Here is a 15,498-nt window from a genome sequence, read left to right as displayed (position 1 = left end):
TAAATCAGCATCATTCCATTGGAGGCGATTCCAGTGTACACCAGCTCAGGGTCTGCACCTGGATTTTTCACTGTGATAACTAAGGGAAATCCTTTTCACAGGTTATTTATTTGTAAAACCGTTACTGCTCCTGCCAAGCCCCGACAGAGTCATTCTTGTGGCCATCCATCCATCCATATTCCATGCATACCCTTCAAAGTAAATGCCTTGTATGTTTTGTTGTTGAGACCTAGATAAACAATATTTTCTAAATTTTTGAAGAGACCTACATTTTGATGGCTGTGACGTTTAAATGCTCCTCTGCTAAGACTCCAGAACAAGGTCTTATGGATGGACCCTCGGCACTGAAGTGCTGGCACATACTTAGCTCAAGAAATGTTAATAGTCCTGCTGGAATAAGCAGCCTAAGATAAAATACAAACTGCCAGCACCTCCCCCAACTATGTGTATGCAAATCTCATTCTGATCTTGATTTACTGCACCTCAGCTCTCTTATCTTAATTTTCTGCTTATTTTCTAGAAGTCTGGTAGACACGGTTTATGCACTGAAAGATCAGGTCAAAGAATTGAAGCAGGTAATTAGAGCTTTTCTGCATGTGCTGTCAGTAAGGAGCAGTGATTAAACAGGTGGCCTTGCTCTACCAACATTCTATCAATTAGCTGATCTTTGAGGACTCAGATGCCTTCAAAATTATGGGTCTGATTCTGCAGCTGCCTGACAGGCACACTTCCCATTGACGTCAGCAGGACTTCTATGTGCCAAGTGGCTGCAGGATCCGCGGGGCTCTGTACTTTGTGTCAGTATATGAAGAGAACAGAACAGGTTTAGCCTGTGGCAGCCGTATATTGGCTTTTTAATTGTCCTGCCCTTTAATCTCTATGGTCCGTAGTGTTCCTTTTATAGGATTATGATAAACAGATGTAAAAATTAATCCCCGTAGGGGTAGGAGAGGGAAGCATCCCTCCTCCTCCTCCCCTGTACCCCAGTTTGGGGGGGGAGGGATAGCTCAGTGGTTTGAGCATTGACCTGCTAAACCCAGGGTTGTGAGCTCAATCCTTGAGGGGGCCACTTAGGGATCTGGGGCAAAATCAGTACTTGGTCCTGCTAGTGAAGGCAGGGGGCTGGATTCGATGACCCTTCAGGGTCCCTTCCAGTTCTAGGAGATGGGATATCTCCATATATATTAGTTCTGGATCTTCTTGACATCCCTCCACTACCAGAGGGCCTTGCAGTGCCGGTCCTGGAATGGGATTCCTGCAGGTGGATGCTTATGGCCATGTGAAGTCCCAGTAACTAGGATGTGGGCCTGTACAGCAGCACAGCTCTGGCTGACCAGGATCAGGCCCTCACTTTATTCCAAACCACAAGTGACCCGATCTGTGAATCTTTGGAAACCAGCACTACATTTTGTCAAATGTTCCTGTTTTGGGTGTGTTTGGGTTGGGGGGGGCTTCCCCCCCACACCATTTTTCAGTGATGATTGAGGCCATGCTACAGCAAAACACTTAAGCACATGCTTAAGTCTATTACTATTCAGCAAAGCATTAGGCATGCACTTAACATTAACCGCATATTTAAATGCTTCGCTCTTTTGAGCCTATAAGGTTTTTGAACTTTGATAAGAATAAATATAGCAGGTTTTTTCTTCCCCCCCCCACAGGAGAGTAAAAAAATGAAACAATGTTTGGAAGAAGAGCTGAAGTCAAGAAAAGATTTAGAGAAGTTAGTCAGAAGGCTATTGAAGCAAACTGATGAATGTGCCAGGGATGAGACTGGGCGCAAGTCCTCGGTTTTAGCTTGAATTCTGGACGAAGCTGCTGGCAGTTGCGTGTGACCTCAGGCGTTCTTGGGAAGCAGAACTGGATGCTTTGCCTCGTCTTGCTCCTTATTTTATTTTGTTGTGGGGTTTTTTTGTTTGTTTTTTTCGTTACAAAAAAGAAAGTGGTAATGAAAAATAGTTTGTTTCTATTCCATAAGGATATAATACATACCACAAACAAGTAAATAGTCAACAGCTAAAATGGTCAGCAAGGGGTCTACGATTCACAATTCATCTGCAGCAACTAATACCTCATTGTACCTGCTACTGGAAGCAAATAAGAAGTCTGCAAATGACTGCCACTCAGAAGAGGGGTTTGGCAGTGGTTTCCTATAAAGGAAATGTAAGCACTTTTTATGCTTTCCTTTTTATTCTTTTTAACGTGCCCGGTACTTAATTTATTAAATGGAAATGTTTATTGAGCTGGAGTCAGGTAAAAACCAAAAAGCAACTAGCACTTGTTTTCTGAAAATCAAGGATGGAAGATTTCCCCTCCAAATATTCCCCCCACCCCCTTTTAGTTGTCTGGAGCAAGCTAGTGCCCTGCAATAGTGTGGTTCTCATGTGGCCTTTTATACAGATGAAAATGTGCAATTAACATTTTAAGACATTTTTAATTTAACTCCTTGGAGCAGTAGGATCTTCTTCTGTCATTAGCACATCGGGAAGTCATGTTGGATGAAACTGCCTCTTAGCAGCTAATGGTTAACACAACAGTTAACTTCTCTTTTGCCCAAAGGCCTGTTTCTAATGCATGACCTCTAATACTTAAGTCCTGTTACACTTTCACTTTCTAAACGTCCATGTAGTGAATACGTTTTATATTTTCCCAGTGCTTTTACCTTGCCATCTGTGCTCCCCTCTTATGGAATGCACACTTGGCTTGACAAGGGGTTGCTAGGGTTTTTTCCCCCTACTTAAAACATTTGCAGTTCCTTCACCTTGGTTATGAAAAAAGACCGTGACCACTAATTACTCCGTCCACCCCAAAGGGGCTTTATAATAGGAAAAAATGTTCTGTTACAATAGGAAAAATATTTACATTTATGCTTTGACAAGAGCTGCAATGATCAATCTCCCTCCTGTATAAGAATTTATACAGTTTTTACAAATTGCTGGCAGAAATACCAGCTCAGTCACAGAACACATAGTGGGTATATATAGACTGTCTGCACATTGCTTTCCATCTGGCTCTGGGCTCCCCTTGTTTTGTTATGGTTGCTTTTTTCCCCTTGCTAGCAATACATCATTCATTTTAGCAGAAGGTCTGGAGTATCCTAACGGTTAAGAATGAATGTCAAGGGGCAGCGTCCCAAAGAGATGTAGACACATATCATAGCTCATTACTCTTTAAGTTCTTCATGAAGGAAATATTACAGGGAATAATTATAACCCTCATATTGCAATTAAAGTTCAACCTGAGTGGTGCAAATTGCATTTGGGGATGAGAAGCAATTAGGCTGAAAAGCTGGATTCTAAAAATGGCGGAGCATTTTAAAATGGGTTTTCATTTTATTGTGAGTTTGTTTGGGGTGATTTTGTTTGATTTAATTTTTTTTTTTTTTTTTTTTTTTAAATCTTGGGCCTTGTTTGCTCTGGCCAACATTCACCATCCCTGTCCTTACTTCTCGATGGTAGGTGGTCCCTGAAGCAACCAGCTCTCTGACTCTTCGCACATCAGCAGTAAGTGTGTGAAGCTGAGCTGTACTAAGACCGCTGGCCCCATTGCCTGGGAACTGGGCTTTAACATGCATTCACTTATGAAGGACAGAAGTGTGAAATGTTGGTGTGTGGCTGGGTGTCATGAAGCTGGTTCTCCGACTTCCCTAGTAACATCCCTGTGTTGCTCCTGTCAGAGTAACTTCTCCTCTGCTTTTTGGGGAGCCAGGGTAGGAGAGGCAGTAATCTACCCCATGCCCAGCAGCAGCCCAGCTGTGTCTGCTGTCTCGCTGGCATGCACTTATGCACCCAGGCAACAATTGGCTCATGAACTGTAATCAATACGTGAACTAAACCAGACTGTGACTTATAGTCCTGGGCAAAAGGTATAACTATATCCATCTAGTTAGAGTTTATTTGCACCTATGCTGTGTACATATGCATGTTTATAGGATTTTTGATGTGCTGGAGGATGTGCTAGTACGTTTTTGGAACAGACGCATGTACTGAGCGTAACAAGCCAAAAATAAAATAAATAAAGGAAAGGAAGCCATGACAAACTGATAGCAGTGTTGCCATAGTTACTTTGTTTACAGTACTTTGTAAATAGGTTCTGGTTAGTCTGTCTTAAGATGGATGCTCTGTGTCAGCTGCCTTCCACTCGATCTTTCGTCATGTAGATTTATTTACTGTTACTACTTATGCAAGGTCAATTTTTCTAATGTTTTTATTTTGAACTATTTTTAAGTGACATTTTCAACAAATAAAGAAGGATAAAAATGGCTTCTTTGCTACATCTGTTGATTTCTTTGTGTCCAGTTCCCCTCTTCCCCAGGTTTGGAATCCGCAAAATACAGCACCTGGTCGGTTAGCCTTTCAGTGTCTGTGTCACAGGATAGCTGGTTTCTGTGGATAGACTGAGCCCAGGGCCACTGGACTGGAGCAGGAGAGCCCAATCCAGCTAATTGAAGAGGGCTGGGCTACACCTGGGCCTATAAAGTGCAGTTAGTAGGCAGCTGGTGGGGCAGGACTGAGACCGGCTGAGCCCCAGTCAGCAGAGGTCACGCTAGCGTAGAGCTGACTCCTGTGGTGGGTCTCTGGAGCAAAGGGACCGCTCCAAGATGGGAGCAGAGCTGGAGGAGACAAGGTGCTGCCAGGAACTGGAGAGCTAGAGACCCCTGGGAGGGGTGACCTAGCAGCCTGGAGACCAGATATTGGCTTAAGTTTGTTTGTTAACTTTTGTTATAAAAGAATAAACCTCCTGGACTGGGCCTGGGCATGGAAGCGCACGTGTGGCGACAGGGCAGCAGTGCCCCACCACCACCACCACCGCCGCCCATTGACAGTCTGGCATTTGGCCCAAAGGCCATGCCAAGAACGAGTTGCTATGGCAATACAGAAGTCCATGTAAGGCTAGAGTTTGCAGGCTCAGGGTCCTAACCTATCTAGGATACAGGCTGTTGGCAGGCTCTGGCATCAGTGGATTTTACTGAACATCCTGCCGCGGTGAAATCTGGTGTTCAAAATACTGCCCACAGTCAACCAGATTTATATGGCGAAGGTGAGTTGTGTGGTGATTGCAAGCTGATTCCCTGCTACATCCTCTGCAGCACAGGGAGGGGTGGTGGGCTGGGCTGTTGGGGAGCTGGCCGCTCCCTGAGTCTCTGCCTGACTCCAGCCTGCTCTAGCCTATGTCCGCTGTCAATGGTCCCACCCTCCTCCTGTCATGCCCCCTGTGCTGGGACTATAGGGATGTGGGTGGAAGTGCCTGCTCAGCCAGTTCTCTGTCCACCGGGCACTCCTCCAGGCTGGGGGAAATCCCAGCAAGCAGAGGAGTTGAGTCTCTGCTCCATTTGTGCCCCTCATGGATGAGGATATGCTCCTTCACATGCCAGCTTACAGTACTCAGCTCTGGTCTTTCTCACTGGCTTCTGGCAGTGTAATGATGTCCTGCATGGACGTCTATCTAGGTAAGTACACTGACATGGCTCCATTACTGTAGTATCTGAGGGTCTCACTATCTTTTAATGTGTTTATCTTCACAACCCTCTGTGAGGCAGAGCAGTGCTATTATCCCCATTGAACAGAAGAGGAACAGAGAGGCTAAGTGACTTGCCCAAGGTGTCACACAAAGGCTGTGGCAAAGCAGGGACTTGTACCCAGGTTTCTCAAATCCCAAATTTCTCAACCCTGGCATAGATCTGCTGTAATTTACCTGCACAAGCCCTTGCAACATCTACCACTAACCTGTCACTCTCTGAAAAAATGAGAAAAGCCCTTCTAGCTAGGTCACGTGAAGACAGCAGTGAAGCTTTGGGTCTCAAAACCCTGCCTGTGCCCCATATTCATTCTTGTAAAGGTTTTCTAACTAGGGTATTTTACAGAGAAGTATCTGTTCTTTCTACTGCATGAGTCACTTGCCTGTTATACAGTATGTTACTTTCTGCCCAGGTGGAGTTTATTGCTTCTCTGGTGATTGAGAGTTGCAACAGGATTTCCGTTATTCTCCCACTTGGACGAAACCTCTAGTACATGCCCATGTTTCTATTACACTTGTAATAGTACATTGTGATTTTAATTAATTCAACCATCCTAAAGGAACTAGTGCTCCCCATACTGGTGTAAATTCAGGCCTAAAGTCAGTGGAGAGTGTGGCTGTGAGGGTAGTTGTGGAAGGGAACAAGTTCTTGCATAGTGTGACAATCAGCGTCCAAACACCCTACTGGTGATGCTTTCATGGGGAGTCCAGAACAGTAAGTCACCTTGTTATCCTTCTGCCTCAGCAGCAAATCTCTCTCTTGCTGGTAAATTGCATCAGCTCCATGTCACTCCAGATTGTTAGCTGGCCCAACAAACTCCTCGGGACTTCGGTAGTCCTGGCCTTGCCTGGCAGGTAACTGTTGGTGCCCCTAGTTCCTGAACCCCGCTGGAAGAGCATTCCTCTGCAGTATCCAGTCCCTCTTGCTGATACCAAGCCTGCTGTCTCCAAAGAGACCGAACGCACACCAGCCTGCTGGCTCAGCAGAGGATGCACACATCACTTTTTATATAACCGCACTGAGATGAGTTCATAATAAAACTAGTTTATTAATAAAGAACAGAGATTTAAGTGATACCAAGTAGAGATAATAGAAACAGAAAATGATTACAAATAAAACAAAAGTATAACATGCTTCTAGGGGACTCCTAGCAGGCTCCATGCTCTGTCTAAAGCAGTTTTCTCCCTTACAGTTTCTCTTCAGCGTCATCAATCCACGTAGCAGGGGGAACCCACCGTTCGGAGATGCAAAAAGAGCCGATCTCTGTTCCCTCAGTGATGGATGCCAAAATGTTTTTTTTTTTTTTTCCTTCTCCTTATGTTTCCCAAAACTCATTTTTGTAGCCAGAGACAGGATGACTCCCCCTCCCGCCCTCCCTCCCCCCCGCAGTTCTTCTCTTCCTCTTGACTCCTATGTAAATGGGGCTTCCAATGTTTTGGTTCCACTCCACAATGCTTAATTCACAGCGCAGACAGGGAGATAGCTGCCTGCCCTCCTGCCTGGGAGAGAGCCTGTTTCTCCCTTTGTTTGGTCACAGACTTTAAAACATAATATCAGTAAGTAGCCAGAATTCCTCATATAGTGCTAAAACATACAGGTCACGGTGGTATTAATCACCAGTAAAAGACTTTACTGGATACACTTTTATAGGACAATAATATTGTATGCAATCAGTTGATTCAATTGCTTATCCTTCAGGGTTCAGACCCCTGTTCTCCCCATGCGATGTCTGGACCCCGATTGTTGCAACTCCCTTGTGAGTTTGAGGCTGGAGCTTTGGCCACCGGCCATGATGTAAGCTTCACCTCTGCCCTCTCTTTTCTGGACGGGGCATTGACTACTTTGTTCTCCAATCTCACAATTGGTTTGATGATATCTGAAATGACCAGCCTAAATAAGGTGACCATATTTCCCTATGCTAAATACGGGACACCTGGTAAAATTACTCATATTCAAGCGAGTTCAACGGCAATCATATGCAGTACAAATGTTCAAATTAACATCAAGTTGACTAAACCTGCGTTAAAAAGAAATACCACATAGTTGGTTTCTTTTTATTTACTTCCTTATCTTTAAGGCTTTAGGGATCACACAGGGAGGGGTGACACACACACACCTCTACCCCGCACACACACATAGGGAGAGGTGACACACACACACTCCTGTACACCTCTCTCATGCTGGGGGAGGGGGTGACCAACAGATTCGAACCTCCCTGGCCAGCGCTCTCTGCCCTCCATGCCTGGCTGGGCCCCTGGGATGGACACGCCTCTCCCGGTACCTGGTGCCATGTCTTCCTAAAGCAACACGCAGGGTAACATGGCCCCCCGCCAAGATTCAGGAAGATGTGCTACCTGGATTGCAAGAGATTCCTTGCTTCTCATATTCTCTGTGGTTTTGGCCATGTCTAAGACAGCCATATGAACATGGTTCCAGGGCCACTTTGCTCGGACCATGGCAGCTTTGTGCATTTGGGATGGAGGACTTCAACTGGGTCTCTGCTCTCTTTGCACTGGATCTTTCCACCCCTTTCCCTACACTCTGCCTCTAGGACTCTTGGTGGTGCCAGTCTCCTGCCTTGGACTATGGACTCTTCAGTGCCTTGCTCTTTCTACTGGTTCTTTGTACCCTAGGGAACTGTGGCAGCTTGTATGCACATTATGCAATATCCATTCTCAGGAAAACACTGCAGCAGTACTAGGTATCCATCCGCTCCCTCAAGTAGCACATGTTCTGCTCAGTTCCAGCCTCTCCCTCTCCCCACTCCCAAGCCCACTTCTGGCACTGGTATTTCTGCAAGGTTATGGTTGCAGTGGTTTTGAGGGCACAGTTTCTTGATATTCACATGGTTTCCTGCCTGGGTTTGGTGCTTACTCTTCCTCTTTCCTCTGAAGGGACAATCTGCCTAATTCCTGCCAAATTCCTACTAGGAAACCCTGCAACTAGACACAGGGGGCCTGAGTCTCCATTGCTGGTCACCCTAATCCTAAACCACAGAAGGAGGGGCAGCTTTCCCCCTCTTCAACATCCAGACTTCCCCCAGCAGTTGTGTCACACCCATCTGGGTCACTCAGGCAAATAAAGGGTTCTGTCACCCTGAAGGCACGATACCAGCTCTCTTACCCACCTGAGTCTTCTTTGCTCCTGATGGAGTCCTTCACTCAGACCAGTAAAGGGTTCTGTCACCCCCTTAAAGTGTGAAACCAGATCTCTTACCACTTGGCAGATGGTTCCCAGTAAAGTCCAGAGCTTTACTAGCTGTACCAGTGACTCATTGACCCCAGCAGTCCATTGAGAGCAGGGAAGACCACTGGGAGTGGTGAGACTCTGGCACAGCTGGGAGCCTGCATGCCACTGAGAGAAGGGAAACCGAGGCACAGCTGGATGGGGCTGTGGGCCAAAACTGCTGCGTCAGCACCTCATTGCAGTTCTGAGCAGTAGATCCCTGATGATGTGGCTTGGGGATGCTGGAAAAGTAAGTAGGTGAGAACATTGCTTTAGACAAAGCTTTGAAGCATGTCATACTTTTGATTTATTTGGAACCATTTTCTGTTTCCATCGTCTCTGCTTGGTAGCACGTAAATCTCTGTTCTTTATTACTAAACTTATTCTTGTTTTATTGTAAATTCATCTCAGTGCTGTGATATTCCACTGAGGTGCCCATCCTCAGCTGAGCCAGCAGACTGGTGTGCGTTCTGTATCTTTGGAGACTTGGTTGTTTTGGAGAGTGGCCAGTGAGACGGGCTGGAGGGAGGAATGCTCTTCCAGTGGGCTGGGAGCTGGGGGAACCCAGGGTTACCTCAAGGCAAAGTTTGGACTGGCAGAGTCCCGAGGAGTTTGTTTGGCTGGCCGGGAGCTATCACACAGCGTAGCAGCAGCAAATCGCTCTCTTGCTGAGGCAGAAAGGTGACACTGTGACTTACACCTCAGGACTCCCTGAGAAAGTGTCTCAGGCAGAGACAAGCATCTAGTCTTTGATAATGCATGTGGCGCTTGATCTGACGTCAGTGGAAAGACTTCCATTGACTTCCACGGGCTTTGGGTCAGACTCCTGAAATGGAGCAATACTGAACCACGGTAGTGAGGCTGTAAACCGCTCTTTCCTTCAGTGACTCTATAGTTATAGTAGTGTAACGCTGACAGACCTCGGTCAGCCGTGTGCGGGATCGAACCTGGGACCTGTGGAGCTTAGTGCATGAGCCTCTCCAGCATGAGCTAAAAGCCAACTGGCTGTTAGCTAAGGGTCTCGGTGCCACTAGATGGGACAGAGCAACACACCCAGGAGGTGTGTGGGTTACACTAGCACTAGCGTTTGTTTTAAGGTGAGGAGAAACACATCCGCTTCGCTGTGGAGGCAAATGTTTGAGGCTTGGCTCTGAGGCGCATTGGAAGGGATACTTGGTGCTTAGGCGGGACTGTGTTCAGAACTGCGCAGCGTGAACACAGCTGAGCGCGGGGCGACACTGGTGTTTCCCAGCAACTTTTGCGGTTTTGATATTTGTTTTCATTCTGCTTTGGAACAAACGAGCCCTTTCGAAAGGCTTCGTGAAAATGGGCCTGTGTCAAAATGGTCATTTTCAGCTGGAAACCTGAGCAGTTTGGGAGGCAAAGGGGCCCACCGCTCCCTCCATTCAAGTTCAAGTCTCTGCACTCCCTGATTCAGAGCTGAGTATTTTGTCCCCAGATCACTATGAGAGAGTCTGTCTGTTTCTCTTCCCACTCTTCCCTAAGCAGCTTGGATCATGAGGCCAGATGTCTGGGATCCAATTGTCCCCTCAGCTGCATATGCACAAATCTCAGGAAGTTACTAGCAGAATCTAACCCTTCTAAATGCCTGGTCTTTTGAGACCATCTCCTGTCTGATGCCTCACAATAGTTTAATGTGGTTGTCAACTCTGACTGAAATGTTAACATCATCTTGTTCCCATGGCAGGGGAAGAAGAATGTGACCACAAAAAAACCAAATTGCAGCAGGATGGGAATTCCCCTCCCCTCCCCCAGGTCATACTCACTGAGCCTGGTTGCCTGTTGCCCTGAACCTTGTGTTGCCACTGACAACAGAGCAAAATGGGTATAAAGCTACCATTCTTTCCCTGTACTCAGCACGGACGAGGCCTCAGCTGGAGGACTATGTCCAGTTCTGGGCACTGCACTTCAGGGAAGATGTGGACAAATTGGGGGAAGTCCAGAAGAGATCAGCAAAAATGATTGAAGATTTAGAAAGCATGATCTATAAGGAGAGATGGAAAAACCTGGGTTCATTAGTTTGGAGAAGAGAAGACTGAGGGGAGACATAGTCTTCAAGTATGAAAAGGTTGTTATAAAGAGGAGGGAGATAAATTATTCATTTTAACCACCGAGGACAGGAAGTAATGGGTTTAGGGAAGCAAGGAAGATTTAGATTAGACATTTAGGAAAAACTTCCTAACTGTCAGGGTGGTTAAGCACTGGAATAAATTGCCTAGGGAGGTTGTGGAATCTCCATCAGTGGAGATTTTTAAGATCAGGTTAGACAAACACCTGTTAGGGATGGTCTAATACCTAGTCCTGCCTCCGTGCAGGGGACTGGACAAGATGACCTCTTGAGGTCCCTTCCAGTCCTACTTTATCTTGATTCTGCTTTGGTAGAGTTTTACACCCACAATGACTGCATAAGGTGTACAGGCATGGAGACTCAGGCCCCCTGTGTCTAGCTGAAGGGCTTCCTAGCAACAGGAATTTGACAGGAATTAGGCAGATTGTCCCTTCAGAGGAAAGAGGAAGAGTAAGCACCAAACCCAGGCAGGAAACCGTGTGAATATCAAGAAACTGTGCCCTCAAAACCACTGCAACCATAACCTTGCAGAAATACCAGTGCCAGAAGTGGGCTTGGGGGTGGGGGGAGCAAGAGGCTGGAACTGAGCAGAACATGTGCTACTTGAGGGAGCGGATGGATACCTAGTACTGCTGCAGTGTTTTCCTGAGAATGGATATTGCATAATGTGCATACAAGCTGCCACAGTTCCCTAGGGTACAAAGAACCAGTAGAAAGAGCAAGGCACTGAAGAGTCCATAGTCCAAGGCAGGAGACTGGCACCACCAAGAGTCCTAGAGGCAGAGTGTAGGGAAAGGGGTGGAAAGATCCAGTGCAAAGAGAGAAGAGACCCAGGCGAAGTCCCTCATCCCAAATGCACAAAGCTGCCATGGTCCGAGCAAAGTGGCCCTGGAGCCATGTTCATATGGCTGTCTTAGACATGGCCAAAACCACAGAGAGTATGAGGAGCAAGGAATCTCTTGCAATCCATGTAGCCCAGGGTTTCTCAAACAGGGGTCACTGCTTGTGTAGGGAAAGCCCCTGGCGGGCCGGTGTGAGCCCCGTCCGCAGGTCCGGGCGATTGTGGCTCCCACTGGCCGCGGATTGCTGCTGCAGGCCAATGGGGGCTGCTGGAAGCGACACCCAGTAAGTCCCTCGGCCTGCGCTGCTTCCAGCAGCCCCCATTGGCCTATAGCGGCGATCCGTGGCCAGTGGGAGCCGCGATCGACTGGACCTGCAGACGGGGCTCACACCGGCCCGCCAGGGGCTTTCCCTACACAAGTGGCGACCCCTGTTTGAAAAACCCTCATGTAGCCCATCTTCCTGAAGTCGCTGCTGTCTGAGGCTGCATTAACTTCAGGGGAATTTGCCTGGTTAGAGAGCTGGTTGGAAAAAATGTTTGTCAAAACCTTTTTGCAACCAAAAACAGCTTTCTGATTAAATCGACATTTTCACAAGAAAATGTCTATTTTTATCTAAGTTTTAGGTGGTTTTGTTAAAAGACCAAGTTTTTCAACAAAATAAAATAAAAATGAAAAAATCAGTGAAAAATACATTTTCCAACCAGTGCTACTGTTTCCCTCCTTTCCCACGGTTCCCTGCATGCTGTGCACAGGTGTGGCTGTATGACTGTGTTCCACCTGTGCACACCGTTCCCTGTGGGGTGAGATACTGAGACTCAGTGGGGGGCATGTGTGAGTTCATGTGGAGGCTGAGCTTTCTAGTGGGGTCCTGCAAGCTCAACACTATTCAGCATTTCCCGGATGATCAGGAAGTAACTGCTGATAAAATTTGTGGATGACACAAAGATTGGTAGAGCGGTAAATAAGGATGAGGACAGAGCAGTCCTACAGAGTGATCTAGATTCAAACAAAATACATTTTAATACATTTAGGAACAAGGAACGCAGACCGTACCTACTGAATGGAGGACTGTGTCCTGGAAAACAATGACTCTGAAAAGGATTTAGGGGTCAGAGAATCATAGATATGTAGGACAGGAAGGGACCTCAATAGATCATCAAGTCCAGTCCCTTGTACTGAGGCAGAACCAAGTACACCTAGACCAGGGTTCTCAAACTGGGGGTCGGGACCCCTCAGGGGGGGTTGTAAGCTGTCAGCCTCCACCCCAAACCCCGCTTTGCCTCCAGCATTTATAATGTTGTTAAATATATGAAAAAATGTTTTTAATTTATAAGGGGGGTCACACTCAGAGGGTTGCTATGTGAGAGGGGTCACCAGTACAAAAGTTTGAGAACCACTGACCTAGACCATCCCTGACAGGTGTTTGTCCAACCTGTTCTTAAAAAGCTACAGTGATGGGAATTCCACAACCTCCCTAGGAAGCCTATTCCAGAACTTAACTACCCTTTTACTTAGAAAGATTTTGCTCCTTTAGTGGGCATGGAGAACAATTGATCACCCTCCTCTTTATAACAGTCCTTAACATATTTGAAGACTATCAGGTTCTCCCTCGGTCGTCTTTTCTCAACACCAAACATGCCCAATTTTTTTAACCTTTCCTCATAGGTCAGGTTTTCTAAATCTTTTATCATGTTTGTTGCTCTCTTCTGGATGCTCTTCAACTTGTCCACATCTTTTCTGAAGCATGGCACCCAGAATTGGACACAGTACTCCAGCTGAGGCCTCTCCAGTGCCCAGTAGATTAGAGCAGTCCAATTATCTCCCATTTCTTACATGTGACACTTCATTTAATACATCCCAAAAAGATAATAGCCTTTTTCACAACTGCACTACATTGCTGACACACATTAAGTTTCAGAGTGGTAGCCGTGTTAGTTTGTATCAGCAAAAACAACGAGGAGTCCTTGTGGCACCTTAGAGACTAACAAATTTATTTGGGCATAAGCTTTTGTGGGCTAAAACCCACTTCATCAGATGCATGGAGGGGAAAATACAGGAGCAGGTATAAATACATGAAAAGATGGGAGTTGTCTTACCAAGTGTGAGGTCAGTCTAACGATGTCCTGCACACAGATCGCTGCCATTAGCCATAAGGGACGTGGCAGGCAGACCAACTTATAGGACAGATCTTTGCTGAGCATACAGAGAGGCCAGCGTTACATGCTGAGAGGCCTGTGCTAGCTAGCAGCGTGGCCCAGATCATGTTGCCAAGGCTCACAAAGGGGAAGAAAAGCGGCACTCTGCCTTTCAAAACAACTCCACCCCATTTCAGAGGAAGAGGAGTGTGTGTGTGTGGGGGGGAGGTATACAAATGCCATTTTTTAGTAGTTCTAGTTTTGCTGCGTACAGCATTGTTACATATTAAAAATACTAAAATAATAAATTTGTGTGTTCTTACATTATTAAAAAAGCTCATCCTTGCTCTCTCCATTCTCCATGGTCTCTGTTGCCTCAATGTGGTATATGCCTGTGCTGAACCATTGAAGCATATCCCAGTTTGGAACAAAAAAACAGAACATAGGCTGTGTCAAGTGGACGGGCCAGAAAGTTCACAAACTTGGGTGTGTTTTCTTAAATGAATGGGAGTGGGGATAGGAGGATTCTAATGAAGTGCATATACCTTGATGCCAGTCAATCACCAAAACCACTCTTAGATCCGCTTTTAAACTATAACTTTGTGTTGAAGTCGCCTATTACAAAAAGCCCAAAATAAGGAGTGATTTGGTGTCACTTTGCACCAAATCTCTCCTGAAGCCAGACCCTCCCTCTCCAATTCCACTCCTCATACGACAGCTCTGTCACTACAGTCATGGTGCATTATGGGTAGGTATCCCAGAGTCCCTCACCTCCTTCCCAAACCCACCATCATCCCACTCTCTCTGGTGGAGTTACTGGGGGGAGCTTCACAGCTGACAGGAGTGCAGCAGCAGGGCTGCCAGCATGGCGTCAGTGTGCACCTCCCCGACCCCGCCACCTTCTCAGCCACAGGGCCTTGGCCTGGGCATGAGCTATTCTGGCCACGAAGTGAGGCATTCTGGCCTTTTGGGGTATTTGAGCTCACTGATTGGACGCCCAGCCTGCTTGCCCACCTCTTGGGGCAGAATAACCAGTCAGAGCTACTGCAGGCTGAGCTCGCTGGCGCGCGTGCGCGCGCTCTCTCTCTCCTCAGCAACCTCAGGCTCTACCAGGAGGGGGAGGGGGTGCAAAGAGCCCAGCCACTTAGGGTGGCCCCACCCCCTCCTGTGGGCAACGGGGACAGGATGGTCCCTCTGCCCCTTGCAGCATCGCCTGGGAAGGGGCACTGGGGGGTGAACAGCCCGTGGAGCAGGGGCCCCCCCCCAGCCTGGAACCGGGAGGGGACCCCACTGCAGTCCCTAGGCCTGGAGAGGGGTGTGAAGAACCCAGGAGGAGCAGTGGTGAGGCTGGGGGGCTGAACGTGGGGATGGGGACAGAACTAAGGTGGGGGCTGAACTGAGGAGGCTGAACTAAGAGGGGGCTGGAGGGCTGAACTGAGTGCGGGGCTGAACAGACAGGGCTGATGAGTCTGAACTGAGGGGGGGTGAGGGGGATGAACTGAGGAGAGTTTGGGGGGGCTGAACTGAGCAGGGGCCTGAACTGAGGGGGGTTGAACGGAGGTGCTGGGCACTGAGGGGGGCTGAACTGAGGGGAACTGAAGGACTGAACTGGGGAGGGTCTGAACAGACAGGGCTGAGGGGACTGAACTGAGGGGAGTTGGGGGGCGCTGACCTGAGGGACGGGGGTGG

At 47.4% G+C, this 15,498-nt stretch overlaps 1 protein-coding gene across 3 annotated transcripts in view; it reads left to right on the top strand.

Annotated features, from left to right (window-relative positions):
- ARHGEF6 (Rac/Cdc42 guanine nucleotide exchange factor 6) overlaps positions 1–4,262 on the top strand; it is a 57,979-nt gene extending 53,717 nt beyond the window's left edge. For all 3 annotated transcript variants that reach the window (XM_054039765.1, XM_054039763.1, XM_054039764.1), the window contains 2 exons: positions 521–575; positions 1,662–4,262. In XM_054039765.1, coding sequence (XP_053895740.1) covers positions 521–575; positions 1,662–1,802 — 196 coding nt within the window. In that variant the 3' untranslated portion in view covers positions 1,803–4,262. The remainder of the gene's footprint in view (positions 1–520; positions 576–1,661) is intronic.
- Positions 4,263–15,498: the final 11,236 nt, after the last annotated feature.

This window comes from Malaclemys terrapin, chromosome 9 (genome assembly GCF_027887155.1).
Source record: "Malaclemys terrapin pileata isolate rMalTer1 chromosome 9, rMalTer1.hap1, whole genome shotgun sequence".
Lineage (NCBI taxonomy): Eukaryota > Metazoa > Chordata > Testudines > Emydidae > Malaclemys > Malaclemys terrapin.
The sequence above is the reverse complement of the archived record's forward strand: the minus strand, read 5'-3'. Positions and strand labels throughout refer to the sequence as shown.